We start from the raw sequence: 18,436 nt of genomic DNA, 5'->3' as shown, positions 1-18,436 counted from the left end.
TTCCATATCTGAGCATTCAGCAGTCAAAGGCAGCTGGAGTTCATGATTTAGTCAGTGATTGTTGTAAATGTCATTCCGAAATCCTGGGCATTAATCTGCTGCTGCAACCGCCTCACCTCCCACATGAAGGCCTTCCACCAGATGTTGGAACCAGGCTGCTGGGATCGGCCCCCATCAGAGCATCAGTAAGGTCCAACTGATGATGTTGGATGATCAGACTTCAGTGGAACTAGAGGGCAAAACCATGGAAAATATCCCCAGATCAAGAGTACACAAACATTTCACACCTTAGTTCATGTGACGCTGATGACTCTCACGCGTCCGCCGCAGTTTGAAGGCCCCTGCTTTGAAGACGTACATTGGACTGTCTAACAGTGTGTGAAATCCCCGTCCAACAATTATTGTAGCCGTCCCAAACAGACGATTGGTCCGGTGTGCAATGGCTTGATAGTAAGCAGAGTTTGAACTTCTTTCACAAGTTCCTTTTCATTTTTCACTTTGCCTTTCTACAGGTGAGTGCAGCACCGTGAATGCTTTAGCGGAGAAACAGAAAGCATGCACCGCTACGAGCACTTGAGCATAGAGTTCTTGGAGGCAGCAGGACGCAGCAAACCTTCATTGAAAAGCTTTATTTAAAAATGTAGTTGGCTGGAAAAAAGTTCAGATTCAGTGAACATTGCAATAAGCCACAACTTCAGTTACAAAGTGCTCATTTAGTCATCTGTACAGCGAATGTGAATTTGATAAATGACACAGAAGACAAACTTTTGCAAACAGAGCACCACGAAAAGTTAAAAACAAAAGAAACTGATAAAACTGTCAGCTCTGAAAACTGAACTTTGTGCAAAAAAAATTCAAAATAAATACCTTGCATGTCAACATGTCTTCAAAATATGCAGAGTTATCGACTTGATGCTGTGTCAAGGGGTGTTTTTTTCCTTTAACATGGCTCAATTAATCGACTGAACCAGCAAATACAATATCAATCCCCGTCTGTGGTCTCAGGGTTTCGGTCACTGAAGCGGGAACCTCTGCAGGTGAGAACACGATCAACAGCACTGATGCTTTGTCACCCACATCAATGTAAAATAGTCGAGTTGTCATTTTGCTATGGCTTGGATTCAGTAATAATCACATTAATAATAATAATCATCATCATCATCACAAATTCAACCAATCAGCTAATATAAGAGAGCAGAATGGGACAAAACGCTTTGTACTGAAACAAATGCTGTACATCAAAACCCCAAGACACCCTCCAAAAAAACCCCCTTAAAACTCAAGACAAGTTTCTGCAATCCAACCTCAAGAATCAATTTCACTGCTTTTACCATTTCATATATTAAAAAAAGAGATGAGACTGGCCAACAGCCGCCGTGCGGTGAAATGGCAAAGCAGCCTGAATTTAAAAAGCTTCTGTGGGAGCTCGCCGGGGAGCTAAATGACTCATTTCTGGTCTTTTATCTTTTCTGTTACCATCAGTCTCTTAACACAAACTAGAGATCATGAATATCTGATGTAAAGGCTGATTTCTGCCAAAGATACGAGAGGCAATTATAGAAGGAGAGCAGAGGAACCTCACATTAACGGCGTTCTCATGTCATTTGAGTCTTTGTGTTCTGACTTGACAGATTCTCTGCAACAGAAAACACCAGAGGAAAACTCTCAGGCTCATGATGCTTTTTCAAAAGCAATAAAGAAAATAATGAAAACGTGTTAAGCTAGAAATAAAACTGTCCTTTTTATGTTATAAAAATGGGCTTTTGAAGAGACTAAACCTGTGACCTTCATGTTACGAGACACTGATATCACCGTCAACATCACGTGTTTTATCTGTAAATTCCATGTAAGCACAGAGCTCAACTGTTGTCCTAGTACACCGCCCTGTTGTTGGAAATAACAGAACACAAAATGTGTATTCATCCACTGCTAAAAATAGTACCTAACAACTCTGTTATTTCCTCCTGTTTGAGCAACATTTGTTCAAAATTACAGAGAGCACCTGTTTCAGGAAATGAAAAAGCCTTTTTTAAAAATGAAGTTCTGTATTTCTGAGCTATTTCTGAAGATCGTATGAAGGTTCAGGAGGAAGCAGTGGCCTCAGGCAGGCTGGGGAGGTCGAAGTGGTATTGACAGACAGACGAACACGCTGTTGATTTTGGTCTTCTCATGGTTTTTCAATAGAAAAACAGAGAACAATGCAAGTATTATCCTTTAAAGAGTGAGAGGTTTCTGTCAGATTTAGTTGTTAACGATCAAACATATTTAAAAAAAGTACCCGAGTTGATTTTCTGTGAAATTCACACAAACATCTACAATAGATCATCGAACTCTTCCTTTACACGTCAAGTCTATATTCTTCGATTAATGAAGAATACATTTAATCTCTCTATGCATCAGGAATTCAAATTGGTTCAGTAAATCATGAAATACTGTCAGTGAACCAATTTCAAGATCTTCTCCTCACATCCATTAAGCCTTTTTTCAGTGTATTGTTTCATTAGGATATTTAATTGGTTCTGTTGCAGGCCGGAGCAAAACAGATTGCAAAAACTTTAATCATCAGACGTCAGTCTCCATGAATGCTAAACTCCCATTTTTGCCAGCTGTGCACAGGACTGAACTCCACAATGCTTTACATGCATCATGTGAACAAATCCAGAAATGAAAAAGGAGCCAAAAACCAATGCATGTCGGTCTGCCAGTCAGCTGCCTACTTCACTTTCAACAACTATTTGATGAATTGCCATGATTTGTTGCACCAGACCAAACCCTAAGGACTGTGGTGATCCCCTGACTTTTCATCCAGCACCACCATGAAGGTCACGTTTGGATGGATTGCAATTCAAAACTGGGAAAAACACAAAAACCGACCTGCTGAAAACAGAATCTTTCTGACATGATGGCACAGAACATTAAGACCAGAAGTGTTCAAAAATCATCAGACACACAGGTTCAGTAGATAAGTTAGAAACCACTGACACACAATATTTACCCCCATATTGTTTTGTACCCCACCCGTCCAAAATAAAAATACAAGCCATAAATCTGTCCTTCATTCACAGATCAATACCACTGATACAGCAGCAATAAAAAAAAAAAAACCCAAAACAGAACCACGATAGCACAACACACAGTTCAATAGGCACAGCAGAGCATTGGCTAATGTAGTGCACATTCAGTGACGCGGGTCAGTATATGGCTCTCTGTTAGACAGAAGTTCATGAGCAAAACTCGAACATGACGGTGTGTTTTAAGCCGCTAACTGGGAAAATGACATCCTTTTTAGGCCGAAGAACTGAAAGAGATAACAGAATATCAGCCATCTTCAAAGCAGCACCTGCAGTACGCTGCATATGTCCTTCAGATTTATGTCAGCGCTATCGGACGGAAAGGAAGCGGCCCACACTGCTCTGACGGGAGAGTCAGGGGCTGCTAAACAGCAATGAATCAAACTCCATCAACCATGAAGAAAACAATTCAACAAACTTCCTTTCTTGAGCAAGTCGCCTGTGGAAAGAGGATGAATGAACGGCTGCACATTATCCCTGACGCAGGATATGATGCACGGAGGTGTTTTATTTTGACGAAACTCCACAGCAACTGCAAATGTAAGACTGCACGACAGCCTTCATTCATTCCCCTTCATGTAATGCAAAGCAAGAGTGAATGCAATAATTTAATCAAAACCAGGATGAGATTTAAACCTGGGGAAGTGGAGTGCAGCTCTATGACAAAACGTACCATAAAAAAAAAAGAAGCAACAATCAAAAATCACAGAACCAATGTGTACATTCATCAATAAAATAAAATGGACGTCCTTATCCACACAGCCCCGACTGAAAATCATTCACGGTTGAGTCATTCATTGGACATTTAGATATATTTTACCTTCAAACATTTAGGTCATATAAACAGGACTGACACCCCAGGATTACTCACTGCCACACCGAATGAAAAGACCAGTAAACAACAACCAGATTTCCGTTTAAAAACACAGGAGGTGTGAATGTGCAGTAAGCTTTACCACATCTATCGTCTCGAAAAGAAGCACTGCTACATGTGCGTCAGCGGTACCCAATAAGTAAGCCAATCTAAGTTACTGTAGCTGCATTCTGGGCCTTCGAAGCTCACGCACGCACGCACGCACGCACACACACACACACACACACACACGCGCCAAAAAGGCTTAAACGCATTACACATGACCAATAAGGTTTGAATTAAGTGTACTGTGTAGCTCTTGGGTTATGGCTGGCTTGCTTGTCACAAACATCCTAATCACAGCCGGCATTTGTTCAAAGATTTTCAATAGCGGCGCCTGACTTTATTAACGCTTCCTGAGCAATACCTTTTAACCATTTTAACAAAAACTAAATTATATTGCACATTCTGGTCACTTCAAAGGAGGAAACTGCTCAAAGATCTGGGAGCAGCTGGAGAAACTGTTTTTGCTCTGCGCACTTCACTCAACCTGGATAAGCAGACTAAAATGAAGAAACTGATGGAATATCTGTACAGTATCAGACTATATAAAAATATAAATAACTGTCAAAAGGAACATTAATAACAAATAACATACGGGGCAGAAATATGCCATTGGAGCGTCTAGTCTGCCTAAAGGTAATAGTGGCAGAGTGAGACCTCTTACTTTCTCTGTGCTAAAGAGCAGCTAGCCACATACGGGTTAGCTTGGCTATTCTGTTAGCAGCACAAAGTTTTGTTACATGTGCAGAAAAGCAACTGGTGGCAAAAAAACAAAAACAAAAACTGTAACCCATCTCTGGGGAAAACGTAGTGTTTACCTTCATACTTCAATGAAATGCAACGTTAGACGGCAAATCATCAGCATTACTTACTGGCTCACTGACGCTGATGAGATTCATTCCTCTTGGTATCCAAAACGTATTTTATCTTTTCAACTTGTTACTATCGAAACATAGGCATTTGCTTTTCAGCAAGGCACTGGCCTCAGAACTGAAAGTGGTCCCTGGACGCTGCACTGCAGCTGCACTGCTCCTCAACGCTTAGGACGGGACAATGCAGGGGACACATGTCCAAAAAGGGATTCAAAAGTATAACTCAACTTCTTCAATGTCATTTTTGAGCATTGCCAAAGCAAAGACTTTCACAAATAATAATAATGATTCCTCCATTAAGGCAATCTGTTTAAATACAAATTTAGCTGCACATGCTCAATAGATTTCTGTTACTGCACCTTCAAACATCTGTGAATTAGCAGAATTAAGTTGTGGACGACTGAGGATTTCCACCTCACATGGCAAAGACAAACTCAGGGAAGACATGATTGTTGTTACCATACAGTACAAGAACTGTCCCAGTCACCCTGTATTAAAGCCTTCACACGATCTTCTGCCTTGTCTTCTGTTAGCGCCAGCTAATCACAACTGATTTTAAAAAGTTTTATACATTAGAGACCAGCTCTAACACAAACCTTTTCCTTAGGAAAAATAAAGAAAAAGGGAAAAAAAAACAAACAAAACCAAAACAAAATGAACTCCTCCGCATGGAAACGTATCAAAGTACAGATGGACGGCACAGATCTGCTTTACCGCTCAACTCAGCGGCCCAGCGTGGACGGTTACATCAGAGATGCACCTGGCTGAGCGGCAATAACGGTCTCTGACTCATCCAGGACTCTGTGGGCCAAATCTTTACAGACCTCTCCTGTATGGTGACATCACTTGGGTGGGGAGGGCCATATGGGGACGGGATGGGCCTCCGTGTTGAAGACATACTTGTCGAGACTAAGCAGCTCCATGTCGTCAGAGAAGAGCAGATACAAGTACTTTAGCGTCTCACCCAGGAAGAAGCTCTCCATCTTGTCCCGGGGCCCGGGATTGACGGGGTCACGGACGTTGTTGATGGACGTGTAGCCACCCCCGGGCACCTGAGGAAGTGGAGTTGTTTGGTCAGGTGTGTACAAAACTCTAGAAAGTACTCTGGTAGCTGCAGTTAAACCAACAGAGCCATTAGATAGGTTTGGCACAGTTGTGTATGTGCTCTTTGCTGAGGACTCATCTGTCTGTACCTTAGTGTGGTTATTGAAGCTCTGAAGTATGTCCCATCCCCAGTCTCTGTACTTGGTGTCCTTAGTGAATCTGTACATGTAGAACAGACTCTCCACTGTTTCTGGCCTCAGCAGGTTGTGTCTGTCTGCAGGCTGGAGGACAAAGGAGAACTTGTCAACAAATAGTAAAATGCATACAAAGGGATCAGATAAAGATATCGTTTTGTTTGGCCCTCACTCAACCAGTCAGTCCCGCAGACAATGACAAAGCTTTCGTCAACACGTCTTATCAAGAGCAGCATCGGTGAACGCTGCTACAGTTCAGATTAAATGCAAATTAAGAGCAGACAGATTCAGAATTCAAAGTATGAGTGCGCAGCAGACGGAGGCACACAAATCATGTTCTATGATTCCTTCATATGATTTGACAAGATGTGAGAGGAGTTACGGCTCTAAGCGTGAAGACTGAAGAAAAACAGACGCCTTGAAAATGAAACTTTTACAGTTTATGTTTGTTTTACCAAAGCTTTACCTCACCTGAAGAAAAGGCTTTAAAATCAAACCTGAACGAACATCAATCTGTGCACTAACAACAAAACATCCGAGGGCGATGTGTTTAACAAGCGTTTCTCCTTTCCAGCAGTGGTTAGCTCACTCTGAACGCCTCATAGGAAACACATTAATAAAGCTCTCTGATCTGACATTTGTTTCCTTAGCTTTTAATCCTAGAATTAGAATCAGCTCCTAAAATGTTTGAGATGTTTCATAGTTATATTGAGGTTAATGATGGCACCAATGGACTAATATACTGGATGCTCTGATAAGCCTAAAGCAGCTAATGAAAAATAAAATGAGTGCTGAGGAGGGTTAGGGAGGTTGTCATGGGTTAACTCCTATGACAAATCTAGACTTAGCCGATTAAAACTGTATCCAGCAGCCGCGATCAAGAATCAGTGGTGGGCTCTCACTCCTTTTGGTTACTTTAGCTCGAGATTTAATTGAAATTGCAGACTGTGCACTCAATGGAGAGCATCGATACCAAACAATGAAAACAAAGACTGTTTCTAAATCCAAGTCTTAAATAGACACAGACAGATAAACATCAACTCAAAAGAGATCCGACATGAAAATTAAGAACACGAAACGAAAGATATAAAAAACTGAAAATATGAATGATAAAACATCGATTTGAAAAAGATGATCAGCACTGCTCTGAGTCTCACCTTAACAATGACATCACGGCTGTCGCTGGCCTGCAGGTTGAAGTGTACGATCTCTGGGCTCAGACCGGTCTCCATCTGTTTGTACATCTGGTGACACGTCTCTATCAGCTCCACGGCCAGATCCATGTGGTCCCCCGGGAGGCCATTGTGGGCCCCCAGTGCCAAGGTTCCTGGCAGGAAGCACACAAGGTGATCCTGGAGAGTGACCAGAGAGAGAGAGAGAGAGAGAGAGGCGCAATCAGACAGAGAAATGAACAGAGAATGATGAGGGCTGGAATTGATTGGACTGGCTGTTAACAAGGCGGCCATTGTCTGTGAATGTGGGTTCATTGAGTTCTGGCAGAGTGCAAATTACTTGAGGGCAATCAGAGGTCTTGTGCTGTGTGTGTTACTTCTGAACACACTAGGCCATGAAATATACATATATGCACAGTATATCCCATAAATTAGATTTTGAGGTTTTCTGCAGGTCTGAGGTTAATTAAGGGGCCTGTAACCCCTCCCTCCAATTTGCGATGAGCAACTCTACCATCTTGGGGTTGAAGCGGTTATGGGACAACTCTCCAACAAAGGTCAATCTGCTGGGCCCCGTCTGTCTCACGAGGTGTTTTCTCACTCCCTCCACAGCCTGAAGGTAGTCCTCCAACAGTCTGGACAAAAGATATTCATATTAGTCAGTTACATATGAGACATAGTTTTGGGCTGTGCAATATGACTTAAGTTAGTATCCCAAAAGAAAAATATTTTTCTGATGTTGACAATATGGCAAAAATGTGTCTCTGCATTAATGTTGAGTGTTCTGTTTCTGAAGTGATAAACAGTACGTTTGTTGTTCCAGCTTTTAATCCAGTTTCTTTCTCTCACAGTCACAGAACATCGACTTATAAATATAAAGTTGGAATTACTCGTCTTCCGTCTTGCCTCCCTGGATCCACTGTTTGAGCAGGTATTCATAGTAGCTGTCTGCTCTGGCACCGAGTGTGAAGACTCCTTTGTGGGTGAACTGGCCACTGTTGGTGTTGATGAACATGGGCACCAGGCCGTCCTGTTTACCTGGCAGTCTGTGGACCAGCTTCATGACCTCATTCACGACCTCCTGGAAAGGTTTAAAAATATATATATAAATATTAAAATTACTATCACTGCATCATCAGCACACTGCACTGTAATCTGTAATGGCGGCCCTCCTGGTGTCACCGACCTGGTACTGTGGCTCCTGGGTGAGGCGGCTCAGCTCTCTGAATTCCAGCTGAATGCTGGTGACCTCGGCCAGCGTGCTGTCTGACGTCCATCGAGGGGGGTGCGCCGTTCCCTTCCCGATGTTGACATCTGAGAACGGGATCTTTGAGGGAGTTTTGAAGGCAGGCATCAACCTGGACCCGAGATCTTTCTTTAAGTGGAGACAAGAAACAGAATTAGAGGGGACAGTGACCTTTTCTGTCCTGTACGAGATGAGTATTGTTTAATCTATCTGCAATGCAACTAATGCAACTGATTTACACCTAACACTACCACATCAACAGATCTGAAGTCACCTGTTAACTAACAAATGAAGTGAGACACCATGAACATTGTCAAATCTACAATGTAGAAAGATAGAGCTACATGAGCTGCATTCTAATTTGTTTAAACCCGATTTCTGGAAACACTGACAGCCGAGACTGTTGTTCTAAAACAACCAGGAATCAGAAGAAAAGAGGACAGTAAAAATGCCTCTTAAAGACTGACTCACAGCTTTCTCCAGGAAAACTTGGTCTCCTGTTAGATGGTAGGTACTCAGCAGGCCCCCGAGGATCCGGATGGTTGTCTCAAAAAGATTCACGTCCACATTCTTGTTGAAGGAGAGCTCTTTCTCTACCCAGTTCCTTGCCTCTGCAAACTCTATGTGGGGTGAGGCAGAGTACAAGAGTGGGAGGGGAAAGAACAACAGAGAAAGAATTACTTCTGATGGCATGAATTTAACAGGGTGGATCAAAGATGTTTTGTTGATGTTTGGCCTTGGAAATGATAAAGTGGTCTCCTAAGCCCCAGACCGTGGCTCTGTCACATTCATAATAATGACATTCATATGCCATTATTATCACGCTCCTATAACACTGATGTACTCTTGATGGACCATAAAACAGACAAACAAACCAAAGATCAAAATTGATCCGGCAGAACCAGAGATATTGTGTTTTTTATTCAATGCATTCTTCCTTGACAAAACCAGTGCAGGTGTGTTAGCTACTCGCGGCTAATATTTCTGCTTGGCCCCAAGCAGCAGGCTGCAGAGATCTGGTAAGCTCGCTTCTTTCTGATTCCACACCTCACATTTATTTCATTCTAAAATTCGTAGTCTTCAATCGATGTCACAGACAGCTTCTCCCGCTGGAGCCACATGAGGCTTAAGACAACTTTTTTTCACATGTGCAGCAGCACTCCTCAACACCATGAAACAGACTTGGATGTGTACAATCAGGGGAGTTCCTTTTTACATGCGCATACCGTACAAAACAGTGTGAGATGTGAGTCAATGCAAACAGACGCAAATGATGGTACAGATGAATCTATGCAAGGTGAAAAGGTCTTAACTTGAACAAAAAAAAGAAATTCTTCTATAACAAAACTGTCATATCTATATATCATTTGCACTTGGCAACAGTATTGACCATTTCAAACGATCCCCAGCACTAAGAGAGTTGCATACAATACCTTCTTTTAGACCCATAATCCACATGGTGTCCAGAGAATCAATGAGGGTCAAACCCAGTCCAAACCACTCGCCAAAAGACTTGGAGATGGGCTTGAGCTCATCATGACCCCAGGCGTTGTCCTTATAGCCTTTCCACGCATGTCTGAAGGCATCACGTACAGCCTCCAGTCTGTCAACAGCTGCAGCTGAAACTGCAAACAAAGGCCCAACAAGGAATGAATAAGAAATGAGGGAGTAATCTTAAAAGTCTGGTTCCTCTCCAAGGTCTCTCAACAGCGCTTGTCTCATTTTCTGATTTCAGTGCAAGGAATACTCTGTGCCATGTGTTGATCCTGCCGCTTTGAGCACAGCGGGGTGTTATCCTACAAGTAAAAAGCGGTCAATCTTTAAGGAAAAAAAGGAAGGAGCTGGGCTTTAAACAGCATATACCAGTAGAGCTGGACAACACTACGTTAAAGAATCTGTTTGAGGGGGAAGTTTCTCAGTGCACCCAAAAAAGTAAGAAAAGTTTGAACTCTATACCTGTAAGATGGAGACACAAGGTTAGGGGAAAAAGAGTGACAGAATCTTATGGTTTCTGTGTCTTACATCATTTTTTTTTTTTTAGTTTTTGACATTTTAAAGACTAAACAATTTGTGGAATACTTGGAAAAACAAGCAACACTATTAATGGAGAATTGTTGGTTGCAGAGCTTGAATTCTCCCGCTCTGTGGCTGTGTGAACCTCTTGGTAAGAATTCCAGTTCAGTACTGACCTTCCAGTGGGACGGTGTTAGCAGGGTTGACTGGGGCTGGGGGTGCCACAGCGTCTTTCTCATCAGCTGAGGGTGGAGCCTCTGAGGCCTGGTCTGCTTCGATCATCGCTCCTCTCCAGCTGCAGGAGTGAAACCCAGCTTTATGCCTCAATTTTTGATACATGTGCTGCAAACAAGGGTCAGAGCACAACTAGAAAATGTTTCTGTCCTTCTGAGTCCCATCATGTTAACATGTCATCTACTTTTTCACCTGACGATGTTCTTTTCCTTGTCCTCTTCCTCTCCATCTCCTTCTTGAATCACCTCTTGCTCTTGCTTTTCCCCACCGACAGTGTCTGAAACGTTTCCATCTTTCTGCAGGGTCGGTGGACCTCTCTTGTTTGGGAATGTCTTTTTCTGTGGACAAACAAACAGCTAGAGCTAGAAATAGGAGGGACAAAATGATCACCTCATGGAAGAGGACTAAAAACACTCGATATATAGTCCACATAGGGTAGTGATTGATTTTTTTACACCCATTTTAGCCAATTGAATCTCAAAGTGGAGCTGACACATATGGGACTGTTCTCGACACACAACTACAAACCTGTGTACTGGCATACGAACAGAATACCCCATCAGCAATGATTTGGAGTCACTAGTGATGGATGTTACCTCTTTTACTACCTGTTTATTATTTTAGTGCTATAGCTTTACAGACCAACTACCCAGAGGCAGTGTAACACACACAGCAGAACGTAACTAACATCATACATACGTGACAGTACTGTAAGAAACTGCAGATGAAAATTGGTCAATCTTGCCTGACTCATTTTAGCATTTTTTCTTATGTTGACTGATGTCCCTGAAATAAATAAATACAAATACAAGTCTAACCTTAGTGGGAGGTTTGGCCAAAATGGGGATGTTTGGTCCTTTTGGCTCCACCACAGCCTCTAGTCCCAACGCTGGCTCCAAGTGTGGCCCTGCCACAGGAGCCGGAGCTTTACCTGCAGCTTCAACCAATACAGATTTCACATCTGGAAGAATGGTCTTCAGCTCTCTGTCATTCATCTCGAGCCACTCCTCCCTGTCAGACCACCCTACACACACATGATCAGTAAGAAAAAAAGCCAAGACTAAATTCACATTATGCCACGCTATTTTAAAATCGTCTGACAAAAAGCTGTCGTCGATATCGTCTTTTTCCAGAGCTCAGCTTTTCCAGTCTGCACTAAAATACAAGGAATTTTCAGCTTTATCTACTGTGGAGAGGGAGGGATTTTCAAAAAGCCCAGTGTTTGGTTGTGAAAACAGTTAAATCAAGCGGCTGTGCACGATCACACAGGCACAAAAACTAATCTAAACAAAGATGACAACTATCACAGTGTCTCATGTGGTGCTCAAGTAATTCACTGCAATTCATCATCATGATGAAACACAACACAGGCGATCCAACACTCATCAACTTCAACTCGTCATGCTGCAATACCATGACAATTAATGACAGACTTTGTCTCTGTGTGTGATTGTGTGAGCTTTGTGTTGGTCGGGCATTGTTTACCTCTCCACTGCTCTGTGATGCTGGGATAGGAGAGCAGTCCAAATATGAGCAGTAGAGCCAGCAGGAACAGGATGAGGCTTCGCTGGAGCCGAGACAGCTGCTTCCATTTCTGTAGGCACAAAAACAAACAGAGCTTACTTCACTGAAACATGTCTAACAGCTCTCAGTTCAAATCATATGTGACTGTCGGTAGATTCTAATGTCATCCCCTTCTTAAAATACCATACAGATCTGTTTATACTTCATTTTGATGGCCTTCCTTGTCTGACATACCCTGTATAAACTCATCCTCTCCCTCCACCTGATGCACAAAGCCCAGTGACCGCTCACAAATAAACAATCTAAGCAGCCCAACCCAGCAGTGCAGGGGAGAGGGAGGGACAGATTTGGGGTCTCTCAGGAGAGGACGCTCACAGGCGGAGTGGTAGCACTCTGTTACCTGCTCTAATTAACACCTGTGCAACACCATGGTACTGTTGAGCCATCGTGTTTGAGCTGTGATGTGATGAAACACACAACAGACTTTATCTCAAGGGATGGATGTGTTCATTTTACTGTGCTGTAGTTCATTCAACATAACAGCATTAACATACTCTGAACAGTCCTGTGGTGCATCTTCACAAATTTTGTTTGCATTTTTTTTCCTAATACAGGGCTTGGAACTACCAAAAGACCCATAATTAAATGTTATGCATTATACAGTGAGATAACTTGAAAGCTCTGGGAGAACAGACCCACTTCCAGGAAACATTTTATCAACCAGGCATTTGTGGTACACACAAGCTTGTTTCGGTCTTTCCCCTCTGAGCCAGCTGGATGTGCAGATATGTAGATGATATATTTGACCTTTTTAAAGTTGATATTGCACCATTAAGGAAAAACAATTCTTCATTTTCTCTATCTATACTGTGCTGGAGGAAGGGAAACAGGGTAGCTGTTGAAACAGACAATCACTCACACTCACATGCACACCACTAAGATTGATTCAGAGTTTCCACCTGACTTGCATGCATTTGGAGATATTAAAGAAAACCAATGTGAAATTGGGGTAAAACAGGTAGAGAAGCCCTTTTCACTGTGTAAGGAGGAAACACTGAGCCACCAAGCCGTTAAAAGGAGCACGAGTTGCAGAGAACGATTTTCTCAGGAACCATAAAGCGCAATCAAATCTGACGACCCACGGGTACAGCAGGATGCTGAGGCAGATCGACATCTCTGCCATAAAGCTGGCTTCATAGAAAAAAATGTCTGTTGATATACTGCTGAAGTAAACCGCTACAGATCAGTCGATGAGAGCCCTGGTTTGTGCTGGTTGGTTCAATTCAATGAACAGAATCAACTACCTTTATGAGAGCTGAACATGCTGTTTTGTTTTTGTTGAAAAAAAGAAGTGGCAGATGTAATGATGATTTAAGACGTCATTTTGCTTACGATCTACAGAATTTCTGAAAGTCAAATTAAAATAATCTTTTTAATATAATATAGTCTTTTATCGCAGTTTTAGGATGATTAAAAATCGATCCAAACGTGGATTGCAAATATTTTTTGGAAAAATAAAAGTGGGCACTGATTTGACAATGAAGTGTTGAAGGATGGTCCAAATCTGTTTAAAATGAAGCAGATATTTTGCTAAATAAAATCTGTGTTAGGGCACATATCACAAAACCAATGGTGGAAGAAGTACAAAAGTATTACCATCAAACTGAAAAGCACCAAAAGTAAAAGAGCAGAATGGACCATTTCCAAATCATGATATTATATTAGTGTGTACATCACTGTTGCAGCTGATAAGAGTGGGTTTCATTTTAATTGCTTTATATGCTGCTGTGATGCTTAACCTATAATAACACATCATAATTTATTAGTTGATTTACATTCTGTATTCAAGGTCTGGTGTGTGTAGGCTTTAGAGGAATTTATTGGCAGAAATGTATAGAATATTAATAGTTATGTTTTCATTGTTGTATAATCCCCTGAAAATCAGAACTGTTGCATTTTCTTTACCGTGGAATGAGCTCTTAATATCTACTTGGAGGAGTGGGTCCTCTATTTTGCACCACCACATTTCTACAGTAGCCCACAATGGACAAACTGTGGCTGCCATAGCGAGGTGAGGGTGGGGTGTTCAGTTGGTTGCAGTCTGCAACCACACCTTCTGATGCTACTAAATCTGACACACTGGTCCAGCTATTAACCAAAGCTGTCACATAAATATAGTTGACTAAAAAGTACAATATTTTCCTCTGAAATGTAGTGGAGTATAAAGTAACACAAAATGGAAATACTCAGGTAAGTACAAGTACATTCCACCACTGCATAAAATGAAAGGGAGCACATACCAGCAGTGTATGACCCACATCTATACACCTGCATCCATTGTTTTCTGTGTGAGCCTACATACCTGAAGTGTCTTGATGTGTGTAATTGCAGGTTGTTGTGCAGCAGGACACACCAGTGTTCTATTTCTCTGCACTGACACATTTCAACTCTGCAGAATATCACCAATTTTATCAGATTTTCCCCCCAGAATGGCACATCCTGGCAACTGTTCCCAGACTACTACTTCTGTCTGTATGGTCTGTTCTGTGTGTGTGCAAAGGTGTTAGTTGATGTGGATAAAATGCAGGATGGCAAATAATGCAGTTGGTGTATGTGGCACTTGACACCCAACATACAGAAAAAAAATCTGCACTAGAAGCATGTAGGGTCACTGAACTGATTAAAGTGGGTCATACAGACATTAACAACCAAGGTAGTGCCAGTGTGAGCAAGGTTGTAAGACCAGCTTGTACAAGCATAATAGAGGAAAGTTGTGAACAAAGCAGCAAACTCCCCTGAGCAAACAAACAAAAGTAAGAGACATGAAATGATAAGTGCAACATCAATACACCTGTGAAACCTGAGTGTCCAAAGCAACAAAAGAGATGGGGAGGGGGGGTTCATACCAGGAGGGCATAAGGAGGAGTGAAAGGATTGAGAAATTTGAAAGTAAAAAGAAAAAAACAAGATGAAAGAAAATGTGCAGGGACAAGGAAGACAGGTGGTGGAATGAACAGAATCTGTTTTATCTCCCAGTAGTGATCAGATGCATAATGTGCTCAGGAAATGCTTTTATGTGAGGATTCGAAAGTTCAGGCTGCTCCACAACAAAGGAGGGACAAGAAGGGAAGATTGAAACCGAGGAATCAATTTGTCACCAAGAAACATACATTTCACAAAGACAGAGATGATCTATCGCAGTGATCAGAAACTTAACCAAGCAGAAGGATCCTTCCTGCTGAAGCCTTTTGCACACCCTCAGTCAGAACTGAGGGACACATCATCTAAACCTCAACAGCTTGAGCTTTTCTATCCTGTTTATACCAAACAAGACTATTCCTTTAATATCTCTGGTTTTATTCTATTAGGCCATGAGGCATAATGATGCAAATCACTGAGCAGGACTGCTTTATGAAAATATGTAATTTAGAGGATTGCTACATCAATATGAAGTACCTTTTCCCTATGTAACAAAAACAAACAAACAAAAAAAATCATTAACTGGGGACCATGAAGTTAACTTGTATGGGAGCATCTGCATTTATGCTTTTCCACATTTATTTATTAAGGTTTACATCACCTTGTAAAATTATATGTACTGTGACTTGCTCTGATGTGGCAGTAATGTGCATGGACCTACAGAGGCAGATCACTTGCATTAAATCCAGGGTATCAGTGTCTAACTAGTAAAACTGTCCAGAGTCACGATCGGCATGCTTCACCAGACAAACACTCACCCTCCAGCAGGACTGTCTCCGGTGTTTGCCGTTGTTGTAAGTGTGACTGTGCGGATCACTGAGTGTCAGAGAGATGAAGTCCTTTCTGGACGGCGGATACATCCTCTGATCGGGGCAGACAGTCGTAGGTCATAGAAGCTGCACCCAGAAAAGTAAAAAACACAGTTAGCCTAAACATGACTATGTCCTAAAATAACAGTGAAGTGAAATGTAAAATCTGAAAGTTCATCCCATCATTGTGCTGAAAAGACTGGTTGAATAATAGTTCAACAGAAAATTAACTAATTAAATAATCATGTTAGTTATTCATACAGTAAAAAAAAAATCCCACACATTTAATGAGTCCAATTTCTCAAATGTGAGCATTTGCTACTTTTGTCTGCTTTATAGTGCTGCAAATGTAAATGTCTTTGATGCTTTGGACCATGGAGATTTTGGAGGTTATTTTCTGTGATTAATTGGCAAAAAGACTTCAGGGTATTTAGGCTAAAACCAGGTTATTTACATGCAGAAGTTTTCACACAGGAGAGCCTATCAATTTTAGAAAACCTGCCACGAGGCGTAAACAGAGACAGGATGAAACTGTTGATGTGAATGTGCCCAGCTATTACGCGCAGCATATTCATTAGCTGTCACAGAGATAATTGCCTGTGTGTGTGAATTATTGCCTATACCTCCAGTACTGTCCACATTTCACCAAGCTGACATGTCAGTGTTACACTACACTGTTCACTGCAGCCTATTATTTGTTACTCCAATGTGTGTATGTGTGCTGGTCCTTTTTCTTCTTTGATAAATAATTTCCGACTGCTGCGAAAGTTAATTTACTGACACTTGCTGTGTACAACATAAATTAAAACAGAAAGCCATCATTTGCCATCAAATGTGTTTACAGAAAACAGTTTTATGAAGTGTTCCCGAGCCATGTGCTAATATCCTTTATCTAATCATGTGTTCACAAATTGGTGAACTTTGCTCCCTCATGCTTGTCTGTCTGAGCCTTTCCAGGATGCCCCTTCCATACCCAATCATGATACTATCACCTGTTACCAATGAACCCGTTTACCTGTGGAATGTTCCAAACAGGTGTTTTTGGAGCATTAGTTGCTCCTGTCCCAACTTCTTAGAAACACGTTGCTGACATCATATTCAGAATAAGCAAATATTAAAAAAAAAAAAAAAAAAAAAAAATCAAGTTAAAGAGGTAAAACATTAAACATATTGTCTTGGTACTATTTTCAACTGAGTATATGACAAAAAGGATTAGCAAATGGTCACATTATGTTTTATTTCTGTTTCTGCTTCCCAATATTTTGGAATTGGGGTTGTGTTTGAGCTGCAAGAGAGAGCCACTCATACAAAATACAGCAAGGCTGCCAGCTGATTGCGCATTAGGGTTCTCATGAAGCAACGCATACATCACTTACTTCATTTATGCATACATGATGTGGCTTATATCACATTGTTGAGATACTTAAAAAAAAAAAATGCATTCCTCATCATCCTCTTCAGTACCATGGACAGCCGACAAGAAGCTCTTAATGGCTCTGTACACGCACTCGGTCTTGAGTGATGATGTTTTGGAAAACGGGTTTGACCACACACACACACCCACACACCCAAGTGCTTTAAGAAAACACTCTTAACTTCATAGATCGAATCGACTGCTATCGGGAAACGGGGCCGAATTCAACTTTAATTCAGTGAGGCTCCATGAAGCGGTCATGTAGCTCGTCTTTGTGACACAGCTATCACAGATAACGAGTAAAAAGAGCTTCAAAGTAAAGCTAAATGGAGTATAATTACGACAATGCTCCCTAAGCCTCGCAGTTGTCTTCTTAGTATAGTTGACAATTATTTTAAAAATGAACTCAAAAATGCAATTGATTTAAGTTGGCGTACACAAAGAAGCCACATCAGTCAATTACAGCAACGAGCTTTATTAGCTAAAAACGCTTATTGATCACCTTAGTTACAGCCCTGCCTTCCACACATCCCTGACATACCGTTTCAAACACATTCAGCTGCCTCCCCCTCACCTTCGTGCCTGGTTGGCTGCCTCACAGCGACGTTATCCTCCACTGGAAGCTACACGGCTGTTAGCTAGCTACGAGAGGCTAACTTGCTTCTTCTCTCGTTTCTGAAATGGAAAGTGACGCTCTTCGGCTGTCACGACAACCACCATGGAGTTAAGTTAATGCAGTAGTCTGTCCGACTGTCACACAAGACGACCTGCTGCTACATGAAATGTCAAACACATGAAACTGGAGGAAACATGGCTAAAGTTAGCGACAGAACAGGTACAGCCAGATGCGGAGGAAACGTAAAAGCTGACGACAGCTTACGCTGTGCGTCATGTGACGTGTGCACGTGTGCTGATGGTTCGAGCGTTAACCCTTAACGAGCCCTCAGC

The 18,436-nt window shown here is 41.8% G+C and overlaps 1 protein-coding gene across 1 annotated transcript; it reads right to left on the bottom strand.

The window, feature by feature from the left end:
- Positions 1–614: 614 nt before the first annotated feature.
- On the bottom strand, positions 615–18,355 carry man1b1a (mannosidase, alpha, class 1B, member 1a). The gene is made up of 14 exons (XM_076758567.1): positions 18,063–18,355; positions 16,024–16,161; positions 12,248–12,356; positions 11,581–11,786; positions 10,955–11,100; positions 10,705–10,823; positions 9,949–10,140; positions 8,987–9,135; positions 8,456–8,644; positions 8,160–8,350; positions 7,784–7,904; positions 7,255–7,449; positions 6,053–6,184; positions 615–5,911 (listed from the first exon to the last, which is right to left on the bottom strand). Exons 2-14 carry the CDS (start codon positions 16,123–16,125, stop codon positions 5,702–5,704), a joined length of 2,061 nt encoding a protein of 686 aa, XP_076614682.1. The 5' UTR covers positions 16,126–16,161; positions 18,063–18,355; the 3' UTR covers positions 615–5,701.
- Positions 18,356–18,436: the final 81 nt, after the last annotated feature.

This window comes from Chaetodon auriga, chromosome 19, assembly GCF_051107435.1.
Source record: "Chaetodon auriga isolate fChaAug3 chromosome 19, fChaAug3.hap1, whole genome shotgun sequence".
In the NCBI taxonomy this organism is placed as follows: domain Eukaryota; kingdom Metazoa; phylum Chordata; class Actinopteri; order Chaetodontiformes; family Chaetodontidae; genus Chaetodon; species Chaetodon auriga.
Note: the sequence above shows the minus strand (reverse complement) of the source record. Positions and strands in the feature narration are given on the sequence as shown.